Below are 25,418 nucleotides of genomic sequence, written 5' to 3' on the forward strand. Positions count from 1 at the left end.
TAGTCACAGTAAAAATGAAAAAGCTAAGAGCAAGAACAGAACTGTACCAAGATAAATTTTGATAAAACCAGTATTTTAAGTAAATCCAACTTACCTCCATACCTAGTAGTTTAAGAGCTTTTGGCTGAATATTAAAAAAAAAAGAAGAAAATCAGTTAGATGGGAGGAAAAATTGAAAGACCAAACAATACCAAGCAAACCCGTTTTCATTTACAAATGTACAGCATTTATTATTTAACTTACTGTTACGAATAACTGTACCAATAGTGCTGCAATTAGCTACTCTTCATTTTAATTGTATTTGCAGGAATGCAACGGGTTAGGAAATATACTGCCCTCAAATTAAAGATTTTAATTCAGAATGAAGAGTTAGTTAAATGAATCATTTGATAAATAGTGCTTTGAGAATTAAAATCACCACACGGTCAGAAAAGCTCAAAAAAAATTAAGGTGCTTCTAAGCACACCACAGTTAGAAATACTTGGATTGTGAACTACTGGAATAGGAGGAAATTCTCCTCCAGATCAGTGTAGTCTCCACCTCTTGTGTCCTCACGTCCTTTAACACAGATATCTTACAACTTTCTTATAGAACTTCACTGTTGGAGTTGCAACTTCTACCTTGCAGCATTTCTTTAGAATTTAATTTGTGGAGTTTCACAAAAACAAAGGAACAGAGTATTACTTATTTTAAATGAACAGAGTATTACTTATTTTTTTACCATCAGCACAATGGCCACACTCAGAATGAACTCATTCTTACCCTCTTTGGTCCAAATAAATTATTATAGAGTGTCCGAAAACTTTTCCGAGTATAGTTGCAGCGATAGGCTCCACCCATGAGATATTCCAGGACAAGACCAATATCTATTAGGCTGATATGATAATCTGGTGGAAGATTTCCCTACAAATAAAAACCCCACAACTTAATAAGGACTAAGGATAAGAACATATGACGTAGATTAAATTGCCTGGCTAGATATACGTCATGGTTAAATTGGCACATGGCTATTATTTACAGCCACTGGGTTTAGTCTTTGAACATTGTATGAAATTAATGGTAACTGATTCACATAATGCAAGTTTTTGGGTAATAGCTTTTTGGTTTTGTTGTTAGCAGAATTCATAGTTGTGAACAAATTTTCCTTTGATTTACTCATATATCACTGTCCATACAAGTTTACTTTGTTTACAAGGGTTATATTGATGAAATTAGGAAACTTTGCACTCATTATCATTAATCCAGTATAAAAGCACAACAATTTCATGGTGAATATCCCTGATATTCACACTTTACATACTTTTTAAACAGAAACTTATATTTCATCATATTATCTACAGTTGAGAATACAAAGCAGACCATATTTAATGTGCAGCCCAGAATCAAAGCAAAAGGCAAACTCTAATTTCAGTGGTTACAGCTAAAACTGGATAATTGTACTGACTCCACTGGAAAAAAACCCAGTGCTTCATTGTCCAAGCTACATCCTACAGCAATGACTGATTCTACAGCACCACTGAGCAGCTGCTAGGATGAAACAACTACATCCTAAGGAAGCACATCACCTCCATGTTAACCCAACTGAATCCCCGGGATTGCCGCTGAGGGAGGGAGCATGGAAATGCAATGAAAAAGAGGAGAGACAGACAGACAGCAGAATGCAGAGGAACATTAGTAACACTCAAAGTGACAACATTGAATGAGAAAGTGTTAAACTATGAACCAGATGAATATGAATTATACATTAACCCAGTACTGCATAATTCCCACATCTGAACCTCCCTGGAATAACTGGGAGTTTTCCTTGCAGAAACAAATACAGGCGATTTCATGCAGCTGTATTTTACTGAATAAAAGCTTCAAAACCTCAAAGAGAGGAAATATGACAAATATGACAATGACCTTCCCTATTCACAGATACCATTACATATTTACATATAATGGAAAGAATAATTTACATATAATGGAAAGAAATGAATAACAAATTTAGGACAGAACAGATTTTTTTCCCAGGTAAAAGTAGGGCTGATGGGAGAAAAGTACTAGAAAAAACACAAGGAAACAAACAAAAGGGAACAAATTCTGTGGTCATGAGTGGAGCTTCCAGTTAATCTAGCAGGCCTTTCCTTCCACTTCTTCCCTGTAATGCAGCATTGGGAGCTACTTGTAAAGAAACAGTATCAACCTAAATTTCAAATGCCATATTACACTACTAGGAGCTTAATTAAGTTTACTCCTTAGTTTTTTAATTAGTAGTGCTGCCATGCCCTATTTAGACTGGCATCACTGTTTGTCACAAGAAGACATTTAACTTTCCTTAACAGCTGCCATCTAATTTCAAATGCCTGCCCCCCACACTATGCTTGCTTTTACTGTTGATTCACACTGCTAATGCAATCACACAAATGTAACACTGCTGTTAGTAAAACTTACCTTTTTCACATCTCTGACTAGCAAATGCAGTGTATTAGGTGGACCCAATCTCTGAAACAAAAATAATTCATGGTCCATTAGAGCTTCAATTCAGCAGATTTTTTGCAAACATGAACAGAATTAGTGATCTGGCACCTTAAGCAGAGCTTTAGACAACAACCATGTGCCATCACACTCCAGAGGGGTGAAAAGAAGGAACTGGGCTACAGTGACAAACACCTTTCTATCAAGAGCTGTGTAATATCCCTTTTTTATAAACCTTTCTGTGGTGATTCAAGTCTCATACAATACAGTAGCAAAGGTGTCACAGGGCCTTTTAGTATTTCTGCTCACTCACAGTATTATAAAGTTCCTCCAGGCGAGGAATAGTCAGGAAGTGCTGCATGTTCACTCCATTCTCAATAAGCAGTTTCACAAAGTCCACTCGATCCAGAACCAGTGCATCCAGCATAGCCTGCTCCAGGGAATTCACCTGAATTGCACAAGGGAGAATGTGGGACCACATGAGTACAAATGAGTTGGCTGGCTAACAACCACAGGCCTTTTCATTATGTAGGATATGAACTCAGTCAAATATGTTGATAAATCTGTCAGTAAAAAAGGCATTTAGGAAGTAACATTTTACCCACATGCAAGTGAATAGAGATAGCAGAGTTTTCCAAACCTTTAGCAATACAACTTTCAACTTGTAGCTTTAAACTTGTCTTTCAACTTACAGGTTTCAGTAATTTTGTTCAGTATTTTTAACTAAACCAGGCATACCATGCTTGAGACATTATGTAAAAAGGGGATTTACTTGCTCAACACGATAGGAACAAGTTAAACTAACACATACACAGAAGGATGATGTTCACTGGTGTTATTTCCTTCTGACAAGTGCAGGGAAGAAGATGCTGCAGCTCAGCACTGATCTGTACTGTTAAGGTATGGCTGCACGTGGTGCACATGGGATGAGAGAGGGATTCTTGGCTCAAACACGGAACAGCATTCCTGCAGGATCTACTGCTGATCTTGTGGGAATGTGCAAATGAGCATTTTACAGAATGAAAGTGTGTATTTTCCTTCTGTCTTTGTACCTCAGAATAGAAAAACAATCTTCCAACAGTTTTAATGCAAGCATCTCACCCAGTTCAGGAGTTCAAGTTTCCTCGGGTCTGTTTCTTCTTCTGGCTCTTCTTTTGCTTTTCCTCCCTTTTTCTTCCCTTTTCCCTTCCCTCTGCCTCCTTTAGTCTGAGGTGCTGGAGATTTCTTTTCCTTCTCAGGAGCTGCACCATCAGGAGCTGTAAGGCTTCCTAAAGGCTGTATTTATAATGCAATAAAGTATTAGAAATCTAATTGATTGTACAGTAACTACTTAATTGAGTACCAAACTTGCTCCCCAGTCACCACTTCTCAACAGATTGTTAACTAAAAATGATAATTGCTCTAAATTTAAGGACCTTTCTGCATAGTCACAGCTTTATCCTTTCTTTAAAGCTGTTATATCTAACGCAGTCAGTAACACTGAAAGTCAAAGTGGCGAATGAGATTGACTGGGGAGGATTTCTCTCTCAAAATAAAATCAGTGTGAGAGGAAGACTGGGACACTTCAGTTCCTTTGCTCTCTCTGAAATCAGTAGTTGTCAAAATAAACAGCAACAAGAGCTGGACAGAAAGAGCTTAACAAGAATACTGCATGATGCCAAACAGCATCCATACTGCAGAGCAGAGAGGAGAGGACAGAGGGCCACTCGCTGGTTCATTTCCGTTCTGCAGACAGTATTTCTGTTTATACCTCTCGAGACACATTTAGCCTTCACCTAATGTCCTTCACCTTTCCAACCTATCTGCCCAGGGCAGAGGCACACATGCACCACAGCACTTGTCTATGATTTGGAGGCTTAACTTGCTCCAGATAATGCTTAGGTTACAGAAACTCCACAGACAAGCAAACTGGATTACAACTACCTGTGCTCTGCACTGACAGCTACAGGATGAAGCCTTCAAAAAGGCTTCTTTCTTGGGGTTTTATTAGTCTTAAAAAACTCTCCTCTGCCCAGCTATCACAAATCTATTCAACAGCCTGGACAAAACTGCAACTGGCAGCACAGGCTGGTCTGAAAGCAATCTCTAGGAACTTGGAATGACAGTGAATCCCAGCTGCCTGTTTCCACTGTGCTGTTTCCACAACTGCTGTGCAGGGGAAGTATGAACTAGGCCAAAGCAGTAACAGGTTTCAGTTTTTGGTGGAACCCCTGAATCTAACCACAGTAATATGGAGAGCAGGACATTCCATCCAATTAAACATGTAATAGTAGTAAAACTTCATAATCTTTAGGATTATTAAATCTTCTCTGTATAAGCATTGTAATGAACCTTGAATATTGAAATCATCACATTACTAGAAGTGAAGAAATAAAACTGCATATGCAGCAACATTTGTTTAAATTTAATTGTACAGGCTTCCAAATGCAATAAATCTGTCCATTATGCACATCATGCACATGAATGGTATTCCTTTGAGTGTCATTTTATTGCATAATTTCAAGAAAGATGACTAAATTTAAAAAAGCTACCAAAATTCTTTCCCCTCATTCCTACAGCCTCTTTCAGGCTGCTCTCCTCATGACACTTCATAGTAATTCAGCATCAGATGGTTCACACAGTAAAGTAATAAGCATCAATACAGTGAGACACAAAGTGGCTCAAATAGAGGATTTTAGTTATGCAGATGAACTGCAGTGTTTCACCACTGCTGCTAGTGCAGAATCAAAATCCAAGGTGGAAATATTGCACAACTTAATTTAAACTACTGACAGACTAACTGAGAAGGAAAACTTTATCTTACTGGCCAGTGGTGTCCAAAGACAAAGATTTGGCTGCGTGCAATGTCTACACGATTCCAGGCCAAAGCCAGGCTGAGCTGGTCTGGAGCAGAGGCATTGGTACCTAATGAGAAACACACAGGTGTTTAGTATTTCAAACATGATGAAACAAGGCTGGACAACCTTCTGTGATTCACTTCAGCAAGAACTAGAAAACAGCAAGCCTGGCTCCATATCATACTATCATTAGAATAATTCTGCCACAAAGCAGTGGACTCATCAAATCAGTTAACAGCATCTTCCATTTAACCTCATAATCCCAATTTCCAAGTGATTAATGAGATTATCTCCCTTATTTTTTAAAAGGTTCCACATAGACTTTTATTCTGATGCTAGACAGACATTGACTCTTCTAAAACACCCCTTTCAGCTCCTCTGGCTGACACTGTAGATAAGAGTGTAAAAATTCCTCTCTTTATTCCTTAGCTTTGGGGACTCCAGAGATCCCATATTGAGCCTGTGTCAAGTACTAGACACCTGCAGACAGAAAACAGTTGTTTAGGCAAACATAACAAACCCCAAATAAATATGGAACTGATCCTATTGCTCTAAGGTTTAAACGGTACAATCTGAGATCTGGAAAATCCAGACAGCCTTTTATCTTCCCACTTTTTTTCCTAACTTTATTAATGTATGCTAGAACTGCAATAAAATGAGCTGAAATATTAGCAGTACAGTTGTTGCATCACTCCCACCCCAGGCTTTCAGGGGAGGAAATCCACACAAAACTTTCAATCCAGATTTTGTGCTTCACGCTAACCTGAACATTAACCAAACATGTCCAGGTACTTGCTAGAATCCAAGTGAAGAAATCAAAGACTTAAACACAAAGAGTGAGCCTCAGACAGTGCATAGGAATGTCTTCTTGGGATCCTTTTGTGCATCCTTCCTAGCTGCTTGGAAAACCCACCTTTGAGGAGAGCAGTTAGGATGGACATCTCAATGTCCTGCTGCCCTTCGGAGCCCATGCGGAACACAGTGATCTAAAGGGCAGACAAAACCAAACACAAAATTACAACACAGCAAAGAGAGAGACTAACAATGGGATAGAAACAGCAGAATTTTTAATTCTGAGAAAATCAGAGCAGAATGGTGCAGCTTTGTTATTTCCTAAGACTTAGGATTTTTCAAAAAGTACAGCTATACTGATTTTTTCTTCAAAATTTAATTTTCACAGGAATTTTTAATTAAATCCTTTCAATGAAGTTATGCTAAAATATCCCTGCATTGGTAAACATTACAGACTTGATGAAAAGCTTCACCAAACCCATGAATTTTAAAAAGTGGTGACAAAAGTGCCATGCAAAACTGAATGTTTTCTGATGGTTCCATTACTTTCCAGTAGTAATGGAAATGGAAATGCTAGTTCCCAAAATAATTATCATAGCATTCATTTTATTGATGATAACATACAAATATTTTTTAGCTGCAGGATGTGTTAAATATGAAAATCAAAAAGGCAGAATCAAGTAAAGAAAAGCAATTATTTCTAGTCACATTTGCTTAGTTCAGTCCGTTACAATTAACTCATTTGAAAAATGGTAATTAATGTAAAGCATAGTCATTTAGCTACATATTAGAAGATTAATAATTCAAAAGCAGAATAACCAAGTATTCTGTATTAATGAACTTAATACCAAATGCAGACTCAAAAACCCCCAAATTATATTCCAAAAGCAACTATTCACATTAAATACTGAGAATAGCACTTTTCTCAACAGTTAGAATATATTCTGCAGGAATGCAAAGACACATGACATTAGAAATAGAAGAACTATAGAAAAAATACTACAAATTAACAAGAAAGCAGACAAAACTATCAACAGAAAACCATAATCATAAGTCTGCTTAGGCTGCACGGCCAGTGTCTGAATTTTGCTGAGTAAACCAGGCCTGCTCTGATGCATATTTTAAATTCAAAATAGTCTGACTAAGGCAGCTGTGGGCTCTCTCAACCAATTTTTCTAGGAAGGCTGACTCTCTTCCCGTCAGCTTATCACCTATGTGAACATTTAATGGAGCTATATTGAAAAAAAAAACGTTTAAACTATAACCCTGGGAAAATGGCACTTGAAAGTACTCTATAAAGTTTGGTCACAGAAATTACCTTTGTGAACTACTTTTAGGACACTTACAAGTTCTTTTTTCTTCATGCACTCCATAAGAATGACAAACAGCTGATGAGCTTGATTCCTGTTGTAGTTAAAGGTTTTCTGGATGGTAACTAGAAGCTGGTCCCTAAGGGATTCATTTATTATCCTAAATGAAAAATTAGACATAAGACATTGTCAGAATGAATATATATTCAGAAGGCCTGCTGTTTAAGAAGCAATAATATAGAGGTATTCCTCTTACATATCACAGATATACTTCTGCTAACAAGTTCAGTCTTCAGGATTTTATCTCTAGGCTTTACAGGACCCCTATCTTTGCTTCTAAATGTTCTGAGTCCCTTTGCATATAGCTAAAAACCCCAAAATAATTCACATTTCTGATATGTCACCTTGGTTATCATCTTAAATAGAGGACTGAACTTGCTTCAGTGCATCTGAAACCTCATAATACCCAACTGAGAAACAAATGAACAACCCAAAAGATAATTAAAGAAATTAGATTGAAAACATTCTAGAAAGGTCAGAAATATTTGATCTCTCAAAGCAATATGAAACAGCCCTTCAATCTTCATCCATTTCCTAGTAAAACACACGTATTTTCAAATTATAGCAAACATTACTAGCAGGTGCCTGAGAGATGCAGTAAAACTCAAAGTTCACTGTGAGGAAATGATTGGACTGGCAAAAAATTCTCATTACAGATCTGCCTTACCAGACGAACACATTCATCTTATCATAATTATTGGAGAAGAAAATTGGACACTGCATCATATGCACTGGGAAAGAAAGTCATGCAGTGAGCACATCTCAGACAGACTGATCCTGATAAGCTCTTTCAATTACCTATGAGCTGATAGGAAGAATGAATAAGAAAGCAAAAAGCAAAGTTTGATCTAAACTAAAGAAGCTTGTAACATAGGAAAAGAAAGTTGCTGAATCACAAATACTGTTGGTGCAATTAAATACGTGCTATGTCTAAATACCAACAAAATCCAGCATAAGAGCTGCTCTTCTAATTCAGCAAACAACATCCACACTGCTTACAATATTATTTGTGTGCTTAATATTTAATCCAAGCTAAGATCCAACTTCAGTCATGGAATTAGGCTCTGTCTTCAGCACAAGACAGGTGTGCTATACCCTAATTAAGACAATATACTAGGTTTTTGCCTGTAAGGCAAGAGAATGAAGGAAGTCCAACACTTCTACAGCTGGTCTGGCATTTTTGGACAATGAAGTTCATTCACACAACACAGCAGAATCAGGCAGTACAAATTTTGCAAATCCATGCACTAATTAACCTCAGCCTTGGCCTGAGGAAAAGTTACTCCTGGGAACTTCTCCTTGCTTCTACCAAGACCAACCCAGCACCAAGTACAGTGCAGCAAAGCCTGAGGGAGCTTGCATGACAGTGTGCTGTACTGAGAGCAAGCTCATTTCAAATGGCCACTGCATGCATTCCAAGTGGCAACAGTTTCTACTCATTAACTCCAGGGCTAAGACCAAAGGGGCAAAAAAAGCTGACTGCTAGCAGAATGCTTCTGTTAGTACCATTTTATCCTTGAGGTGTTCTTTTAATGAAGCTCTATGAAAGCAAAGCATATAGTCCTGCACAGCTTTGGTGAAGATCTTGAAACCTTACCCTCCTTCTTCTGAATACTTGTGTGCAAAGGACAGAATGTCAGATGCTCGCCCGCTGCCATCACAGATCACAACTGGGAGAGGAGGTTCTTCCCGCAGACACTCCAAGACAATGGAGATCACATTGGGACCTCCTTCCACTATGAGTCCAACTACAGGAACACCTTGCCCCAGTCCTGCAAAAAACAGAAGAACAGAAACGAGAAAAAAAAGAGGTGTCATTGAAACTTAGTTTATGAAATTAAGATAAGTGGATGTGAGTTCTGTGTTAGAGCACCACCTCAAACCAGAGCCCTTAGGAAAAACGATGGCCATTTCATGGCCAATGTGAGGAAAAACATCCATGTGCTGTTTCACAGCCCCAAAAAGAAAAGAGCAAGATGTCTCTCTGCCATTGGTTTTGCATCAGCTCCACACTGACAAGTTATCCACCCAGTGTTGGTGAATGTCTGTAATCTCTCTCAACAGACACCAGGTACAGATACAGCAGCTAACATGATTGTCCTATTGCTTCATCAGCTTCACTGTTACCCAGTCTGATGCTTTAACTCTTCATTGGTTACCTATGGGAAGTCTTCAGTAAGGTGACACACCTATGCTTATTCCTAAAATAAAAAAATGAAATTAGTGCTTTTATCATGAGGCTGACATGGTTGGCCGATGGAAGAGACGACAGCTGAGCATCCCTTTGCTGTCCCTGCCTCACTGTGATCTCCAGGCATAGGATGACAAAGGGAAGCCCACAGGTCACATGGTCTCAGTAGCCTTGGTCACAAGAAACTTGGGGAAATGAAGGACAAAACATTACCTGCATGCTGACTAATTCCACTATCGTAAGCATTTGAATTCAGTGCTTAATCTGTGAAATGACCAGCGTTTTACAAAGTTGCACTTTTTTTGTTTGGCTGAGAACGCGTGAAAGAATTAATATTTTCAACCTTGACTCCTCTCTGAAGAACAGGAACACCATGCACAGTAACAGCAGAAGCTTCCTGACATCCTCCTGTCAGTACACCCTTGCTCTGATAAGGAGGAGTCACAGGGCATAGGCCGGCCTGTGTGTCCATGAAATCTTTAGTGATTCCTCCTGAGATTTCCAGCTGAGGTGCCTGTGCTTGGAGTGATTAAAAAGAAACAAAACAACTCCCTGTATGTCGTTACTAGCAGGTGTACTGCAGCCCTTCAAAGAACAGGTTTCTGTGTATTCCCAGCTTTGCCCTTCTCATGACAAAAATTATCAAACAGTACCTAAATCAGAGCCAATATCCCCAAGCCCCAATGGTATTAAAAGGAATGAGACAGAGCATCTTGTCTCTGGGCCCTGAATTCCTTATCTTCCAAGCCTTTTACAACCTTACAGCTCTGCCAGCACTTCTGCAGAAGACAAAGATGACAAAAGCAGACTAAGGTGAGCTGTTTCCATCTGTGGGCAGCAGTACCTGGCGCTGCCTCCATGCTCAAAGGCAAGGGGCAGCATTTTCCTGAGCTGTTTCTTAGGCATACCAGAGGCAGAGAGCAGTACTTAGAGACCTCCCAGAACATTTGGCTACCCCATGGCTGATGTCTAATTGTGCCTTTTGGCTTTACCTGGCACTTGACTTGATTTTCCTGCTCTGCCTGTAAGAGCACTTAGACCCTGCTAGAAACTTCTGTGGAGTTCAATGCAATTGCCATTCTGGGTGTTTGTTTTTTCTTATTTTTACAGGCCTACACAGTTTACAGGTGCACCTTTAAGAGGTAAGAAATGCAACTAGTAGAACTTATGCTGATTCTACAGTAGGTCTTAACTGAAGTGTAAATTCAAAGACTATTAACATTTTTGGGACCATTTTTAATGAGGGCTGTAGGGTTATTTTAAATAGCTTATATTTTTTTAATTTCACCTTCTAAAAATTTTTTTTTGCATGTTGATGAAAATATGTCTTTTAAAAGATTTTTTTTCTAAATAATGACAAGAAAAGTGTTAGAAAACTATTTTAGCGAGGCCATAATAACTGGAAGAATAACTGGCCGTAACAACTGGAAGAAATTTTAAAGCTGCACAAAATTCTAAATATGGAAGCATTAAGGTGAAATTATCTTCATTGTTATTACAAATCAAAATGTCTGCTAAGTTTATCAGGAAGATCAAAGAATTCTGAGTGTGATATTTCAAATGAACCAGATCCATACATAAAAGAGAAAATAAAATGCTCATGTGAACATTTGGAATCAGAAATCACTGAGCTACACAGGATTCCCATAAACAGGAACTGTAAAAAATCACTTCATTGTGTGTGTTTACTGATGCTTATGAATTCTAGCCTAGAAGTGCACAAATTCTTTGCATTTTGCTTTCCTGAGATTTTCATTGCTTGGAAGCTTCTCCTCACTATTACTTGTCAATTTTTCTTCATCCCTTTATGCAATCCTCATGCCATGGTTTTTCTGCCTGGTTCGACGTGGGCTCTTTCACCACTTATCAGACAACACAAGTTCTAGAGCAGTCACACAGTCCTGATCACATTTCCACTGGAAAGAGCTGGAAGAAACCTTTAATTTCCATATTTCTAAGTATTTCAAGCCCTCCTTCCCTCCCTTCCTTTAAGATGTTAGGTGTACATTTTGCCCCACTTGTACTTACGGGTGTTAATTTTCTGGAGGGAAATGTGTTTTTCCAACTGACGCCGTAACTTTACTTCAGCTCCATATTTACCTAATGTGCCGTTGTCTGCCAGAATGAAGTGGGTGTGGGAACTGTTGAGCACAGAGAGCTTACTTAGAGGGTTTGACATTGTTTGGTAAACTCGTGTTACCTGTGAGTCAAGAGGAGAGATAGACCTAGATTAGAGCCAAGAATCAAATGGGAAAATGCCCTGCACCACCCAACAGAGGCACACTCAGAGTCTTCTGAGGAAACAAACCAAGCAAACCTTTATAACTAAACCCAGAGGAGAACTACAAATGGAGCTTGCTTTTACATTCCAAATCTGAACTCCTGACAGCACTGTTCTCTTTGGAGGATGACAGTCACATTGTGCACTCCCCTGCATGTTCCCCTAAGCTCATTAGCGTGCTCTCCTTGTTCACACACTGTGTTGTTACATAATCCTCTTAGTGCATTAGAAATACATTCTCATTTGGAGTTCAGATGCCACTCCAGAGGACCCATCTATAAGAAATGCCAGCCTTGCACCCATAAAGGCCTTTACGTGATTTATAAAAGTCTCAATGTGTCACACTGAAGTTAGTACATAAAACTGTGACCACAGAGAGGTCTTTACTAATGAAAGCAATGGAAACCTCACTAGTTCTGTATTTACTTTGAGGTCATATATGACAATCTGAGAAATATACCTAAACAGTAGGTTTCTTTTTCAAGAAATTGTTCAATTTCACCTCCTAGGCATGTTTTAGAAACGGAAAAAAGCAATACTTCAGAAATATTAACAATATATTTTGTTACACGGCTGCTTCCTTAAACACTTACATCTTTTCCTATTAGATCTTCCTTGTTTTCTACAATGCCCCATGGTGCAATTCCTATGGCACATATTCGTCCTCTGGATTTGGAAGAATGATCTTTCAAGGCATCTCCCACATGACGAATGACACCTATAGATACAATCAATTTAATTCATTTTTGGCACTTTAGATTGATCACTGAACAACAGAATTTTCTTCTTGCCTCTCACAGAGCTACTGGGTTGCTTTCACTACTAAATTGGTATCTCTACTTCATAGTAGAAAATGCAATGAAAATAACCATGGTTATGACATAATCAGAAAGATCTTGGTACAAAAAACCCACAAGAAGCTAAAGTTTGGTAAATTTGGAGTAGGAAACTTCTTAACTACAAGGATAACCAAGCACTAAAAAAAGTGTATTAGAACTAGTGGTATATTTCTTGCTACTGAAACCAAGGCTGAATTTTTTTTTTTTCCAGGGGAAGCACTGAGTAATGCAAATCAATACTGACCCAGGAAAATCTTATAGTCTGGGCTGGGTAGGAGATTAACACAAATGATTACAATGCTCCTTTTTTTGTCTAGTGGATAATGACTCGTTCATGTAGACTTAAATCTTCTGCCTGTGGGAAAGATTAGTGAATGAACATGACTGAATTCTTAAGTAAACTAGAAGTGATGGCAATTGCTTACCTGTACTAACACCACCAGTGAAAATCCAAGCTCCTGTGGTCATGGCAGCCTTAATCAGACCTTTTCCAAACACCTGCTTTAATTTAGGTTGCATTTCAAAGTTCTGGAGGCCTCCATGGACAGAGATTAAGAGTTTGGGCAGTTCCAGTTGCCAGTCTTTCACCATGAGGTGCAGCAGAGAATCTGGTTTAGTGTCATATGACACACGGATGTACTGCAAAGAGCAATGTGTAATGTTATCACCCAACCTGCTCTGTAAATTGTCTGAGCATAGAATGGTTATTTGCCTTTCATGCTGAAGAGAGAGTTTTACAATTTTCAAACAAAGAAACAAATCTAAGTTTGGATGTCTTCAGAAGAGAGGAAAACCAGAATTTTTGCAGAAGTTTGATTTGCTGTTACTTCTATTGCTAAGAAAACTCAAGAGTCTGTTAAGCTAACACACCAGATGAACGAACACCTTAGAGTAGTCAATCCCTCTTACCATGGCCTTATTTGAATGTCCCCCTCCCTGGAATTCCAGGTTTCCATAGGCATCAGTTGGGTATGCTTGTGTGTGTTTACTGACAGACCATTTCTCTGGCTGAGCTTCCACTTGCTTCGTTTCTTCTCCATTTTTATTAGCTGTTATACTTGGAGGAGGTGGAATATGTTGGTTAATGAGCTGGCCACAGCAGCACCTGTAAGTTAAAATTTGAAGTGAATTTGATTTCAGTATCTTCAATATTAAAAATAAAATCAGAAATTAGATTTTCAACCACCCACGCCTTGCTGTACATGAATCATAGAAACACCTCTCACATACACATATATGCCTGAATTAACAGCCCTTAGGTGTTTCTTAACATGCAGAGATAAAAAAATTCACTTCAATTGTGTTATCCTCTGGAAAGCTGTTCTAGGTAAAAGGACAGGCAAGGAGAAAGAATGCAGAACAGGAGCACTGACCACCTGTTTCTTACTCAGAGGTGACAGCTTGCATTAACTGTTAACATTAACTGTTCTGTTATCCACACAAGCTGGACCACAATAAGCAGCCAGCCCATGAAGTGATATTAATATTTGGACTGAGAAATCAAATCCCCCTGTATGCTATTGTCATTGGTAGCATCACAGCAACTGTGAAGGATGGCACCACATTATTGCACCCTTGCCTTCAGAATCCAGTATGAATTTAAACCGGTTCGCAAAGCTACGAACTAACAACTTGCTGCCTCTCCTGCTACCAGCCTTCTCAGCTGTGGGACATGTCCCATGGCTCTGTGCAGATCTGAGTGCAAGCATGACCTGTGCTTTTGTTCCCCTGTCATCTCCCTTTAGGGACAGTGACTAAACTGGGTTTCACATATCTAAACCCAAATCAAGTTCAGTTACTCTGGTATTAAGCTTTTCTGCTGGCCAAAACAAAAATGTCAAACTTTTCAAATTCAAATTGTTTCAAATGTTACCTGGTAACATCTTTGTTGTTGGCAATTACATAGATGCATTCTCTTTTAGAAAAGGTCTTCTCTATCCAAGCCTTCTGACCCTTAAAGGAGAGAGAAAAAAGAAATGTACAGATGTACTTCTGTGTGGCAGATACAGTAACATTCACCTTCTATTTTCAGCTACTAAATTCATTCGCATCACTTTTAAACACCAGATTCATCTACTCATGAAATGATGTGAATTTTCTATGACTTGGATAAAATTAAGACTTTGGATGTGTGTAAAAACCTTTATGTAGGAAGATGCTGGTCTTGAAGTTTCAAGGTCTACCAAAAAATGCAGCTGCTTCTTCCTACTACAGTAAACAGTAAATGGACTCAAAGTAGTACAGAAAATCAGCATAAATTGTGATATAAATAGATAATAGCATTTAGTCCAAATAATGCTTTAATTCTTTGCATGCAGAAAGTGCTCCCCACTAACTTTCCCTTCATGATTAACAATCTTCTCTAATACTCTTTTCCTGTTGTAAATCAAGTTCTTAGTCTTTCCGAAGGCTTCTTACTCTGAATGAGATATGTCTTGGAAGGAGGCATTTTTAAATTGAAACACCATGTGACAGAAAAAGCACAAACTCTTCGGGTATCTGTGAAACAGGAGGAAGAAAACTACATTCAAACTGTGTTGGCCTATTTACAGGTTGCAATCCAGAAATCAGCTCAAGCTCACAGCAATGGTAACAGCAGCAATGGCCAGGCAAACTGGAACAGTAAAAGTTCTCTCAATGCACTGAGAGCCTCTGCTGCTCAAGTGTACTCCCGTGGAGTTTGGGGACACTGAAAGGACTGAGACCATCAAGAGCTCCAGGCCAGAGTCCCACAGTTTCTGACTCGTGGACCCTGGACCTTCTCTGTCCCCACAACTATCAACAAGGCAAAGTATCATCAACATTGGAATAATCAACATTTAGTAGGGAATTAAAAAAGTGAGTTCAAAGGAGCCATTTAATTTTAAAGAAATGAAAAATGTTAAAAAACACTTACAATTTGATGATGCTAATATCTTTGCCTTCCTGATAAAAGCTGCCTTTTCTGAGTTTGAATTATGAAACTGTCTTTTCAAGTAGCAAGCAAATGTTGTTATGTTTTGCTTTAGTTTCTGCTGTGGAAGTGAGATTAAATTTTTGCAGACACAGAAGATACAAATGACACAAGAACTTTCAGGCTGACTTAAAAAAGGAAAGGGACTTTTCCTGGAGAAAGAACCAAAAACCTTGCTGATTTTTGACTAAAGAAGGTCAAGTGCAGATGCCTGGCAGCTGTCTGGCAGCAGCTTCAAGACTGGCCAAGCTCCCTGAGTGCTGCAGAGGCTACAGCACGACAAACAGAGTGTCATAGTTCATTTTTCTTTCTCATGTAAGGCAAGAGCTGTCTTGGAAGTTCCTTTGTTTGTTGACTTGTTAGTTCCCATATGTCTTCTTCATTTTCTCCACTATATCTAAAATAGTAGTGGAGTACTTGAAGCTCCCTCATTGCAAGCAACTGCAAGTAAGTTGCCAATCCAAGCTCCTACTTAATTAAAAAGCTGTTCATAAATGCCTTGGTATGCAAATAGTCACCTCTCTCAGGTGCCTCTGAGCCAGCCTTGGCAGTCAGCGATCCAGGAGATCCTGCAGTTCTGCTCTCCACTCTCATCTTACTGATTTACCAAGGCAGAACCTTCTCGTTTCATTTCAGTAGTAGTTGTTTTGGGACCTCACAGCACAACAGTGAGAAAGAGCTAAGAACTCATAGACAAAATTTCCCGTAGCTTACAACTTTACTTGCTTTCTGAATAACAAGGCAAATATCTCAGGCATTTAGCATAAAGAGCTTGGTCATGGAGCAAAATATGAAGGAAGAGAGTATTAAATCTAATATCATAAGGCTGTGTGACTTGGTCAGCATTCCTGTCTTGACTCCATAGATTCCTTCGTCAAATGAAATTAAAAAGCCTTTCTTCAAAAAATATTTAAAAGGTTCTTTTCATACATCTTCTGGCAAGGCTTTTACAAGATGACGAATTTTAGCAAAAGTATTATTCGAAATGGAGCTTAGAAAATGCTTTTGTTCTATAGTATCAGAGTCTAGTTCTAGAAAAGTCCACAGAAAACATCCCCAACAGGGAGATCCATGAGGCTCTGTGGTATGTGGAGGTGGATGATCAAATCAAAGAAATGCCATTTACTTGCTGAGAACAAGATTTTGCTAATTCACAGATATTGACACAGTTCGAAATATTCAGAGATCCAAAAAAAATCCATTTGATTGGAATTACAGTTATTTTTCAAAATTAACCCAAAACCACATAGTGTACAAATTCACTGCTGTTTTACAACTATGCCCAGTGTTGTTACTTCCCATATATACCATATTAGTTAATGAGCTTTAACATTATAAAACAAGCTTAACAGGAACCTGTTACAGAGCTTACATAATTTCTGTACTTTTTAAGTTATATATTTAAATTTTTAATTAATTTAGGTTTTATTATTTTATATGTTCCAAACATATTCACTTTTTCCCCCTGATTAAAACTTCCGACTTCTGTGTGGTCTCTGATAACTCCTTGACTAAGCAACACAAAAGCCCAAATCAATCCACAGTGCAGCAAAAACACTCTTCAAAATAAAAACCATAACAGATGCTGCACACTGAACTGTTCTGTAGGGAATACTGGAAAATGCAACCTAGAAATATCAAATCAGTTTGGATTGTTAGACCACGTCAGTGAATACTGCTTTACCTTATTCCTCTTACCTTACCAAACCACAGTTTCTTTTGCTGTTTAGAGCACGTAAATATAGTTAATTAACCATTGGATTAAGTCTCAGACTTAACATCTGTGTTTGGAAGGAAGCTTTTGCATCTTGGTATCTAAAATGAGCTCTATAAACAGCTGAACTCTCAGCTGTGCAGTTGCTCTTAAAGCCCCTCTCACAGGAGGTCTATTATCTACTGCTACGTTGGAAAAAACCTTCAATACTCACCCCTGAAACCCCGTTAGGAATCAGTCGCTGCAGGCACTACAGAGGAACAACACATTATGCTCTACTGGCTTATTTTTCTGTGCTAATGAGAGGAAGGCAAAGGCAGGCATTACAGACTGGGGAAATAAAAACCTCAGCACATTTGGTCAGCCTTTGAAGTTTCACTGCTTTTGTCTGTTTAATCTGCTTAACCAAAGCTTCATTATAATCCAGTGCAAATACTTGAGCAGAAACATTTACTGTCAGAAAATAGGCACTTTCTCCACTTACTTTATAGAGATTCTGTACATTTCTCTCTTTGGATTGAAATGCTTATTCTTTCGAGGAAAAATGTAAGTACACATACTACCTTTTCTGAGTTTGGAAAAATATAAGCACTTTTTAACAGTCTTTGAACGGATGAATTGTTAAATGATAGATCAGCTACAGTTTTCAGACCAATAGCCAGTGTGGGTTTTCCATGCACCTCTTAAGAAAATGAAAAAAAGCAGATCCCAACTTGTTGATAGTAGTGAAGTTCAAACCTGCTTGTTATTGCAAGTCCTGAATGTATTAATTAGACGCTAGTTTTGAAAAAAACTTATTTCAGATGTTCAGTGTTCTCCTTCATGTAAACTGGTGACGGGTCTCCTAATCTACAATAAAAACCAAACCAAACCACTGCTAATTCTTGTACTTTACTCTAGAAATCACTATGTTGCTGAGGAATGGTATGAATTAACACTGGATATTTGTTATTCCACTATATGGTTTTGCTAGTTGTCTTCAGCATTAAAAAAGTATCCTCCTGCAGAAAGGAAGGGAAATCAGTACTGCTGGTTTGTAAATCACAGGTTAACAAAATCAAGACCCTAAACCAGTAGTCACCTTGCTAATACAGGCAATAATAGACACAAGGACTAGTTCTACAAGGACCAATTGTCCTTTGACTACTGCAAATAAATGACACTATTTGCTGAGAAAAAAGCACATCTAGGGCTTCAGCAACTGAAGAGAATTTTCTCTCACTCCCACACATAAACAATTTCAGTTTTCTACTAAATTAACATTAAATTTTATGTTCTTCACTTCATATATAACCAACCATTCAATTAACAAGTATTAGCCTGAATTTCAGGCTGTACCAAACCAAAACCTGCAGCCCTGTTTCGCTGCAGCTTTATTCAAGAGCAACAGGTGGGCTAAGGACCAATAAATACATCTTTGGTGAAACTCCAAGGTGGGAATCAACACAGGAGAGGAAAGCCACTGGAAATGTCATGCTACAAACTCTTACACGACACTATGGCTCCAGAAGCTGTGAATTTCAGTTGAGATCTACCCCTGCAGGATAGCAGAGTATTTAGTGATTGTGATAAGCATAATGACCAGCAAAGGAAGTGAAGGAATTTGGGGAGTGAAAGGGGGACAGGATGAGAGTTAGCACTGTTGCTGGACACTGAGCACAGGCTCAAGCAGATCTAAAACCAGTAGTGAGCTCTCTGAACTACCATGAACCCCAGAGTACTGCTCCATGGAACAGGACTTGTGTCCTTGCTGGATGGCTTGGCTTGCTTGACTTGGGGACAGGAGGGGACAGGACTTGGGCCTCACCTTGTAACTGCAGAGTATCCACAGTCACACAGCTCGGAGGCACCTGGGGCCCGAGGAAAGAGCACATGTTCCACAGCTGCTGCACTCCAGAGAGACTTTGCCTGGACCAGGCACAGCTGGTCAGCAGACAGGCAGGCATGTGAACAGCAGGGCTTGGGGCAGGGAGCAGGGACAGGGATTGGACACAGTGTTCAGTGCCTGCCACACAAATGGACTGAGGGAGTAGGCAGGGGACCAAACAAATGTTATGTCATGCATTATACAGGGTTTGACAGAGCTGTTCAGGCTAAATCAAGCACAGAATAATACCAAAATGGATCTGGCTGGGCAGCAGAGTTCGTATCTGTGGACTAATACAAATTACTTTGACCAACATCTCGTTAAGATGTGGATTGATTATTGTCATTTATGGAAACATTCATCTGTAGCCCTGTTCACACCATCTGACCAACTTTTCAGTTAATCCTCCTGTGGCTTGCAGTATGCTACAAAAAAGGTGGTATAACCAGGGAAATCAAATCTCCACTGTCTTGCCCAATTATAAAATTAGAATGCTCTACAGAAGAATTAAACTGGGATATTTACGCTAGATTTGATCAGAGGGATGTTTGCTTTGATGGGAGAGAGAAGTAATCTGGACATGGAATGAAATTCATATCAAGAGCATGTGCACTCTTACTTAACAGTAACAGATGGGAGAAAAAAGGAATTGTTATATTTGCAGAATCTCTGTTACCTGGAACTTAAATCCTGTCATAAGAACAATTTCTATTTTGTGCTGCTTTTAAATCAACATCCCAATTACACTATCCATCATTCTTCACTTTGAAGGAACAGTTTTTCCAAATGCCCAACTAATTAACCTTTCAGGTGATTAGTTCTATGTAGAAATGGCTTTCCTCCAAATAACAGGGTCTTGCTTGGAGAAAAATCCTCCAAACTATGTGATGTATGTTAATAGCCAATTTTGTAGCCACTCACAAACTGGTAAGATTTAACTGAAAAGTTTTTCATTGGTAAATAAGTACAAGGAATAAAACCATAATGCTATTTTAAATTCGTGTTATGTCACTAAGAAGCCAGAGCCATGAACAATGTCCCCAACTACAGAACACAGTGACAACCTATGAATCTACTAAATTTCCAAAACTCTTGTTTGCATGAGTTCTATCAAAATGCTATTTGTACAACCAAGAATAGCTTTAGCAATTGTTAGAATATGAAGTACCAAACAACACCCAATAGAAACAGGATATCTTATATTGTTTGCTAATAAGTAGAGCATCAAGAAGGGATTTGTAACAATTTTAAGATTCTTGCAAAGAAAGTATTATTTGCTTGAGACAATTCTTATTCTTAGTGATAGAGTTCTATCAAATCTTATATATAATTGCGAGACATTCATCCCGCTATGTTTTCCATATTGTTCAATTTGAATCCATGCTCTTGCAGCAACTTTGTCAGGGAACCACTTGCTCTGTGGTAGACTAATGCACACCAGGCACAATGGCAGTGTCTGTAAGCAACACAAGCAATGTTGTTACTCCAAACTGAGGCCAGAAATCCCTCCTGCTGATGGTGTGCAAACCAGTAAGTGGTGCTACACTGCACAGAGAGCTGTAATGAGCTTCATTAGGCCCTGTGTTCCCGGAGAGGCATAGCCAACATCTGTTGAAACAAGAAAATTATTCCATTTTCTCTCCCTGTTCGTTAACTGAGGGACACAATCTGCAAAGTATGCAAGTTAGAAGTAACAAGCTCTCTTTCCAAAGTTAAGATGATTCTGCTGCATCTCTGAGTGATACACAGCACTTCCCCAGAGGCTTTGCAATGTGACAAACAGCTAGAGCCTCAATACCACAGCAGATTGGCTCACTCTGAAATGGTGGAGATACCCAGCTCCAGCACAAAGTCCACAGAGGCACAGGAACAAAATGTGTTGGATGAGCTCAGAGTCCTACAGAGAGGCAGGCACAGCTGCTGGGGCTCAGCCCAGCACTAATGTAACTATGCAGCTAATGAAACTAAAATAAAGTAACTTAAAGAACCATTTGGAGTGTACTGCAGCAGAGCCTGGCTCAGTGCTTGCTGGGGGAGAACACCCCTTGCACAGTTTTGCAATTCAGAATTTTTCTGTATGGGATGCAGAAAGAAACTCACTGACAACCTTACATACCACATCTACCACAATCTATGGAAGAAAAAGGCATTCCTGCAACAGTTTGTCCTTTCCCTCACTGCACCAAATTCCACAGAAGATATGTCAACAGTAATGTTAATTGCCATTTGTCACCTATTACACTTCTGCTAATAACTTGCCAAATCCTCCTTTTGCCTTTAGCCCTTCTGTTCCGAATGCCTGGGAGATGGGAAACACGAACAGCCATCTGTACTGAGCCTCTGCACTTTTGTCCCCAAAGAACCTGCAGCCTGTAGACACTCCACATGCCAGTTTTACTCCCAGATCTTACACAAAAACCAAGATACTCAGATGGGAAGTGGAGAGCAACTTCTCCTCCATATAGTAGAGCCCTAGCTGCCTGCCTGTGACCACTCTCAAGAGGTCTGATACAACAGAATGAATGAGCAGGGAGAGACAGTAAGTTGTAGAAATGGCCCAAAATGTGCTGTTTGGAAAAGAGGCTAAAATTACGAGCACTTCTTTGACATGAGGTTACTAGTTACTAGTTCAGAGAGAACTTCTCTACAACTTCTGACAAGTCAGCTAAACATGCTGATTTTTCATATATGACATAATAGTATGATTTGAGACCTTTTTCTTCAAGAAAGAGGGGAAACCACAAATGAAAAACATCTGAAGAAAATGACTACAGGTTGTGTGGGATATTACTCATCTATAAGAGTTTGTTCTAAATGTACAGCTGTAATTAGTACTACTTGAAGTGCAGAGCAAACTAAACAGCAGGCTTGAAGAATTTATTAGACTGACATTTTCAAAATGTGGTGACAAAATGCCAATACTTACGGCATACTCAGATGCACGTTAATAAAACACACTTTAAAATTACTATGAAGGAAGATTTCCATATTCCCAATATAAAGAATATATGCATGTCTCATGAGGCTCTAAATTCTGGAGATGCTGAACAAATACATATTTTGAGAAAAGATTCCATAAATATTTAGTTCTCTCTTTCCGTACTGTAAGTATGCAGTCTTTTTGCAAATATGTATGCAAGTGCACTAGTTAGACAATCTTTCCCTGAAGTAATTAACATTAGTTTGCAGTACACAGCGTTTTCCTGACACCAGGATTCTCCAGGTAGAATTCTGTTAAAGAGTTTGAGCCGTTGAAAATTTGCAACTTTCTGTGGCTAATTTCACACTCAGTAGAGCAATTCTTTTCTGGGCATTAGCTAAGACCTAACACCTTTCATAGAATATGCCACAATCAGACGCATTTTATTCCCTGCTGCTTTCTGTCATTTTCAAAAAAGAATTTCCAGCTATTTAAACTCTTGGGCTGCAGGGTTTGCACAAAATAATTTCCCATAATCTTTCAGAAACCCTTATAAAAGCATTGGCATTCAAGGTTTAAATTATTTCCCACAGACTCTAAATACTTACGTTTAAAATACTGCATTATTTACACCTGAGAGTTGCCAACATTCATTGGGAACTTTCTGAAAACCTGAATATTTCAGGGCTGAAATAATTAGAAAGGGTGAGGGCAATGGGAGATTTCAGAGTTTACAAATAAAACAGCTTTCAGAAAATTTGGTCAATCTTTTCAGTCCTTACACATCTAAAACCCCTGAGGAGGTGAGTGAAGAGAATTAACAGCTGCCATAGAACAGCAAACAATATGTCCAGTGATGTTTGTGGACTTTTTTTCACGGCGTGCAGCACATTGCTCCTTCTCTTTAAAATGCTAGCCACAGTCTATCCATGATTTGAATTAAAGTGATAGTGAGAAAAAAACTATAATAAAGGCTTCGATTTTCTGGATTTAATCCATTATCAAGAATGGGAGAGAAAACATTTAAAGCCTGACTTAGAAGAGCTAAAGGAGACTGGAACAGGCCAGAAGCTGTTTCCATGACTGTCTCTGGCTCAGCAGGGGAACATGGAATGCCCTCCTGGAGCTGCTGTTCCACTGGTAGGTGTCTGCTCAGGACCCAACAGCACCACAGCAAAGGGCAGGAAGGACACAACAGGGGATGCGAGCACCGTTCTTTGGAGCTGTGATTTGAAGAGCTGGGGGGATAACAAGGGCCAAACCTGAGCTTCCTTGGCTCCTCAATAACTCAAAAGATTGGTAGGTGAATACTTAGAGATCACAGGTAGGCTGGGGCTCAGTGAGACCTCTCACCTCAGAGCCCAACCAGCTTCATGGCAGAAATGCATTTCTTCAAACGACAGTGGCAGCACTGTGAACAAATGTGATGGGGCTGCTGATGTTTGTTAAACGTCTTTCACTGGGGAACCTCCTTTATTGCCAACACTCACTGAGGTGGGGAAAACCACCATAAATTCTGCCCTTTCCCTTTCAAAGACTTCCATAATACCTGACCTACACTGGACCTTGATAAACTCAACTGGAAACAAATACACACAGAAAGAAGCTTGCTTATCCGAAGGCTTATTGCCACAAGAGAGCTCCAGAAAGCGTTATTACTTGTTAATTCTGAAAACTGAAGTCCCCTCCAAAAAATGAAAAGTCACAACCTACAAAACAAAGAAAACCCCAGAACTCCATCCCCATTTCCTGCAGAGGTAGCTTGAAATTAGCATTCAAAATATTGAAATATGTAAGATACATGATCTTTCTTTGTCAGCATTTCTACATCGCATTACAGTCACACCCAAGCAATTTTTTAATTTTGAAGTGTTGAGACCCCCTTTTTGGACCTGAAAACTCATTTTGTCTTCTTGCAGTTAGTACTTCAAGTTTCACATCCTTCAAAATGAGAAATCTAAGAAGGAGTCTAATCAGAACACCGTCATTTCAATGGAATTAGCTTTCTCCCATCAGCTGCAGGTCACTATGCAGTGCTTCAGCGCAAATTTCAGTTGTGCATATCACTGTTACAAAAGGTAGAAGACTATCAGGAATGAAATGAAAAATGATTTAAAATAATATCCTACCTGCTTGTCACTGGAAGTGTTTCAGAGTTTGGAAAGATGAATTACAGCTAGAATAAATAAAGTGCATTTAACTTTGCGCTTCTGTCCCATCTTTCTGTTTATTGTTCAGACTTCTCATTCATCTTACTGTTAGGACTTCCAGTCTCTCTGAAGTTCATGAGAATTCCCAAGGAGATGGGTTTCCACCACTTTAAGAAGAGAATCTCATATGATAAGCATGTGAGCAGCTTCTTTGTTCAAACCAATCTCATGACTCCCTTTGAAGGTAATCCTTTAGAAGTCTCATGACCCATCTCCCTGCCCAGAGGGTATTTTCATCTCATGGTAGAACAAGGCACAACAAATCTACTTTGATAGTGCCCAAATCTCCAATTTGTTAAACCTCCTTTCCTCTCTTCAAACAGTGGATGTACTTGCTGTAAAAATGCCGGCACTGCAGAAAGGCTAAAGCAGGAGCTGAAACTTTTAATTTGAAGTATCCCCTCCCTTCTGCTAAAATATCAACGCTATTTGCATAATTGAGACAATTGGACATAATAGTCCTTTCAGGGGTCCTCATTAGATGTACAGCTCTACATTCTTTGAAAAGAAGAAAAAAGGAGGTCATACAGCATTAATTATATCTAATCCTTTTTAGAACAATTTGAAGTTGGGCAAAACGCTGTACTAAAACAGCTGAAGTCGTAAATAAGGCCATTAATTTTGTAACTTTACATATCACATGAATTTTCATACCCTGTTGCCTTTATCAATATTATTAATTCCTTTGCAGACAAGAGCTTTTTTGCATCTTCTAATACTTCTAACACTTTAAAACCACAATAGCACAGAACACTGTGTTGCAGGTAGTTCTTTGTTCTAACTTTCAACATTTGCCTTGCTGGGCCAGGGGCTGATATAATTGCCATAATGCAAGAGGTAAGGGTAACATCTAGGATCACATCCAAGGATCCTGCTGGCTGGAGCTAAAGGCTGCCTGAGTGCCTCCTGCTCCTGCTGCACTGTGCTGGGCACACAAGGAGCCTGCTAGACTCCAAATGTATTTCCCTGTTCCTGTATCGTATCTCC

General features: G+C 39.0%; 1 protein-coding gene across 5 annotated transcripts in view; it reads right to left on the reverse strand.

Annotated features, from left to right (window-relative positions):
- The window catches only part of TRPM1 (transient receptor potential cation channel subfamily M member 1), a 122,986-nt gene that overhangs the window by 22,742 nt on the left and 74,826 nt on the right, over positions 1–25,418 (reverse strand). For all 5 annotated transcript variants that reach the window (XM_085070815.1, XM_085070811.1, XM_085070812.1 and 2 more), the window contains 14 exons: positions 14,641–14,720; positions 13,677–13,872; positions 13,193–13,406; positions 12,522–12,646; positions 11,676–11,847; positions 9,054–9,228; positions 7,433–7,556; positions 6,208–6,280; positions 5,261–5,361; positions 3,559–3,732; positions 2,771–2,905; positions 2,434–2,484; positions 763–903; positions 95–124 (listed from right to left, as the gene is read on the reverse strand). In XM_085070815.1, the coding sequence (XP_084926941.1) occupies positions 95–124; positions 763–903; positions 2,434–2,484; positions 2,771–2,905; positions 3,559–3,732; positions 5,261–5,361; positions 6,208–6,280; positions 7,433–7,556; positions 9,054–9,228; positions 11,676–11,847; positions 12,522–12,646; positions 13,193–13,406; positions 13,677–13,872; positions 14,641–14,720 (1,791 nt within the window). The remainder of the gene's footprint in view (positions 1–94; positions 125–762; positions 904–2,433; positions 2,485–2,770; positions 2,906–3,558; positions 3,733–5,260; positions 5,362–6,207; positions 6,281–7,432; positions 7,557–9,053; positions 9,229–11,675; positions 11,848–12,521; positions 12,647–13,192; positions 13,407–13,676; positions 13,873–14,640; positions 14,721–25,418) is intronic.

This window comes from Lichenostomus cassidix, chromosome 10 (assembly GCF_008360975.1).
Source record: "Lichenostomus cassidix isolate B80296 chromosome 10, HeHo_3.0, whole genome shotgun sequence".
NCBI lineage: Eukaryota > Metazoa > Chordata > Aves > Passeriformes > Meliphagidae > Lichenostomus > Lichenostomus cassidix.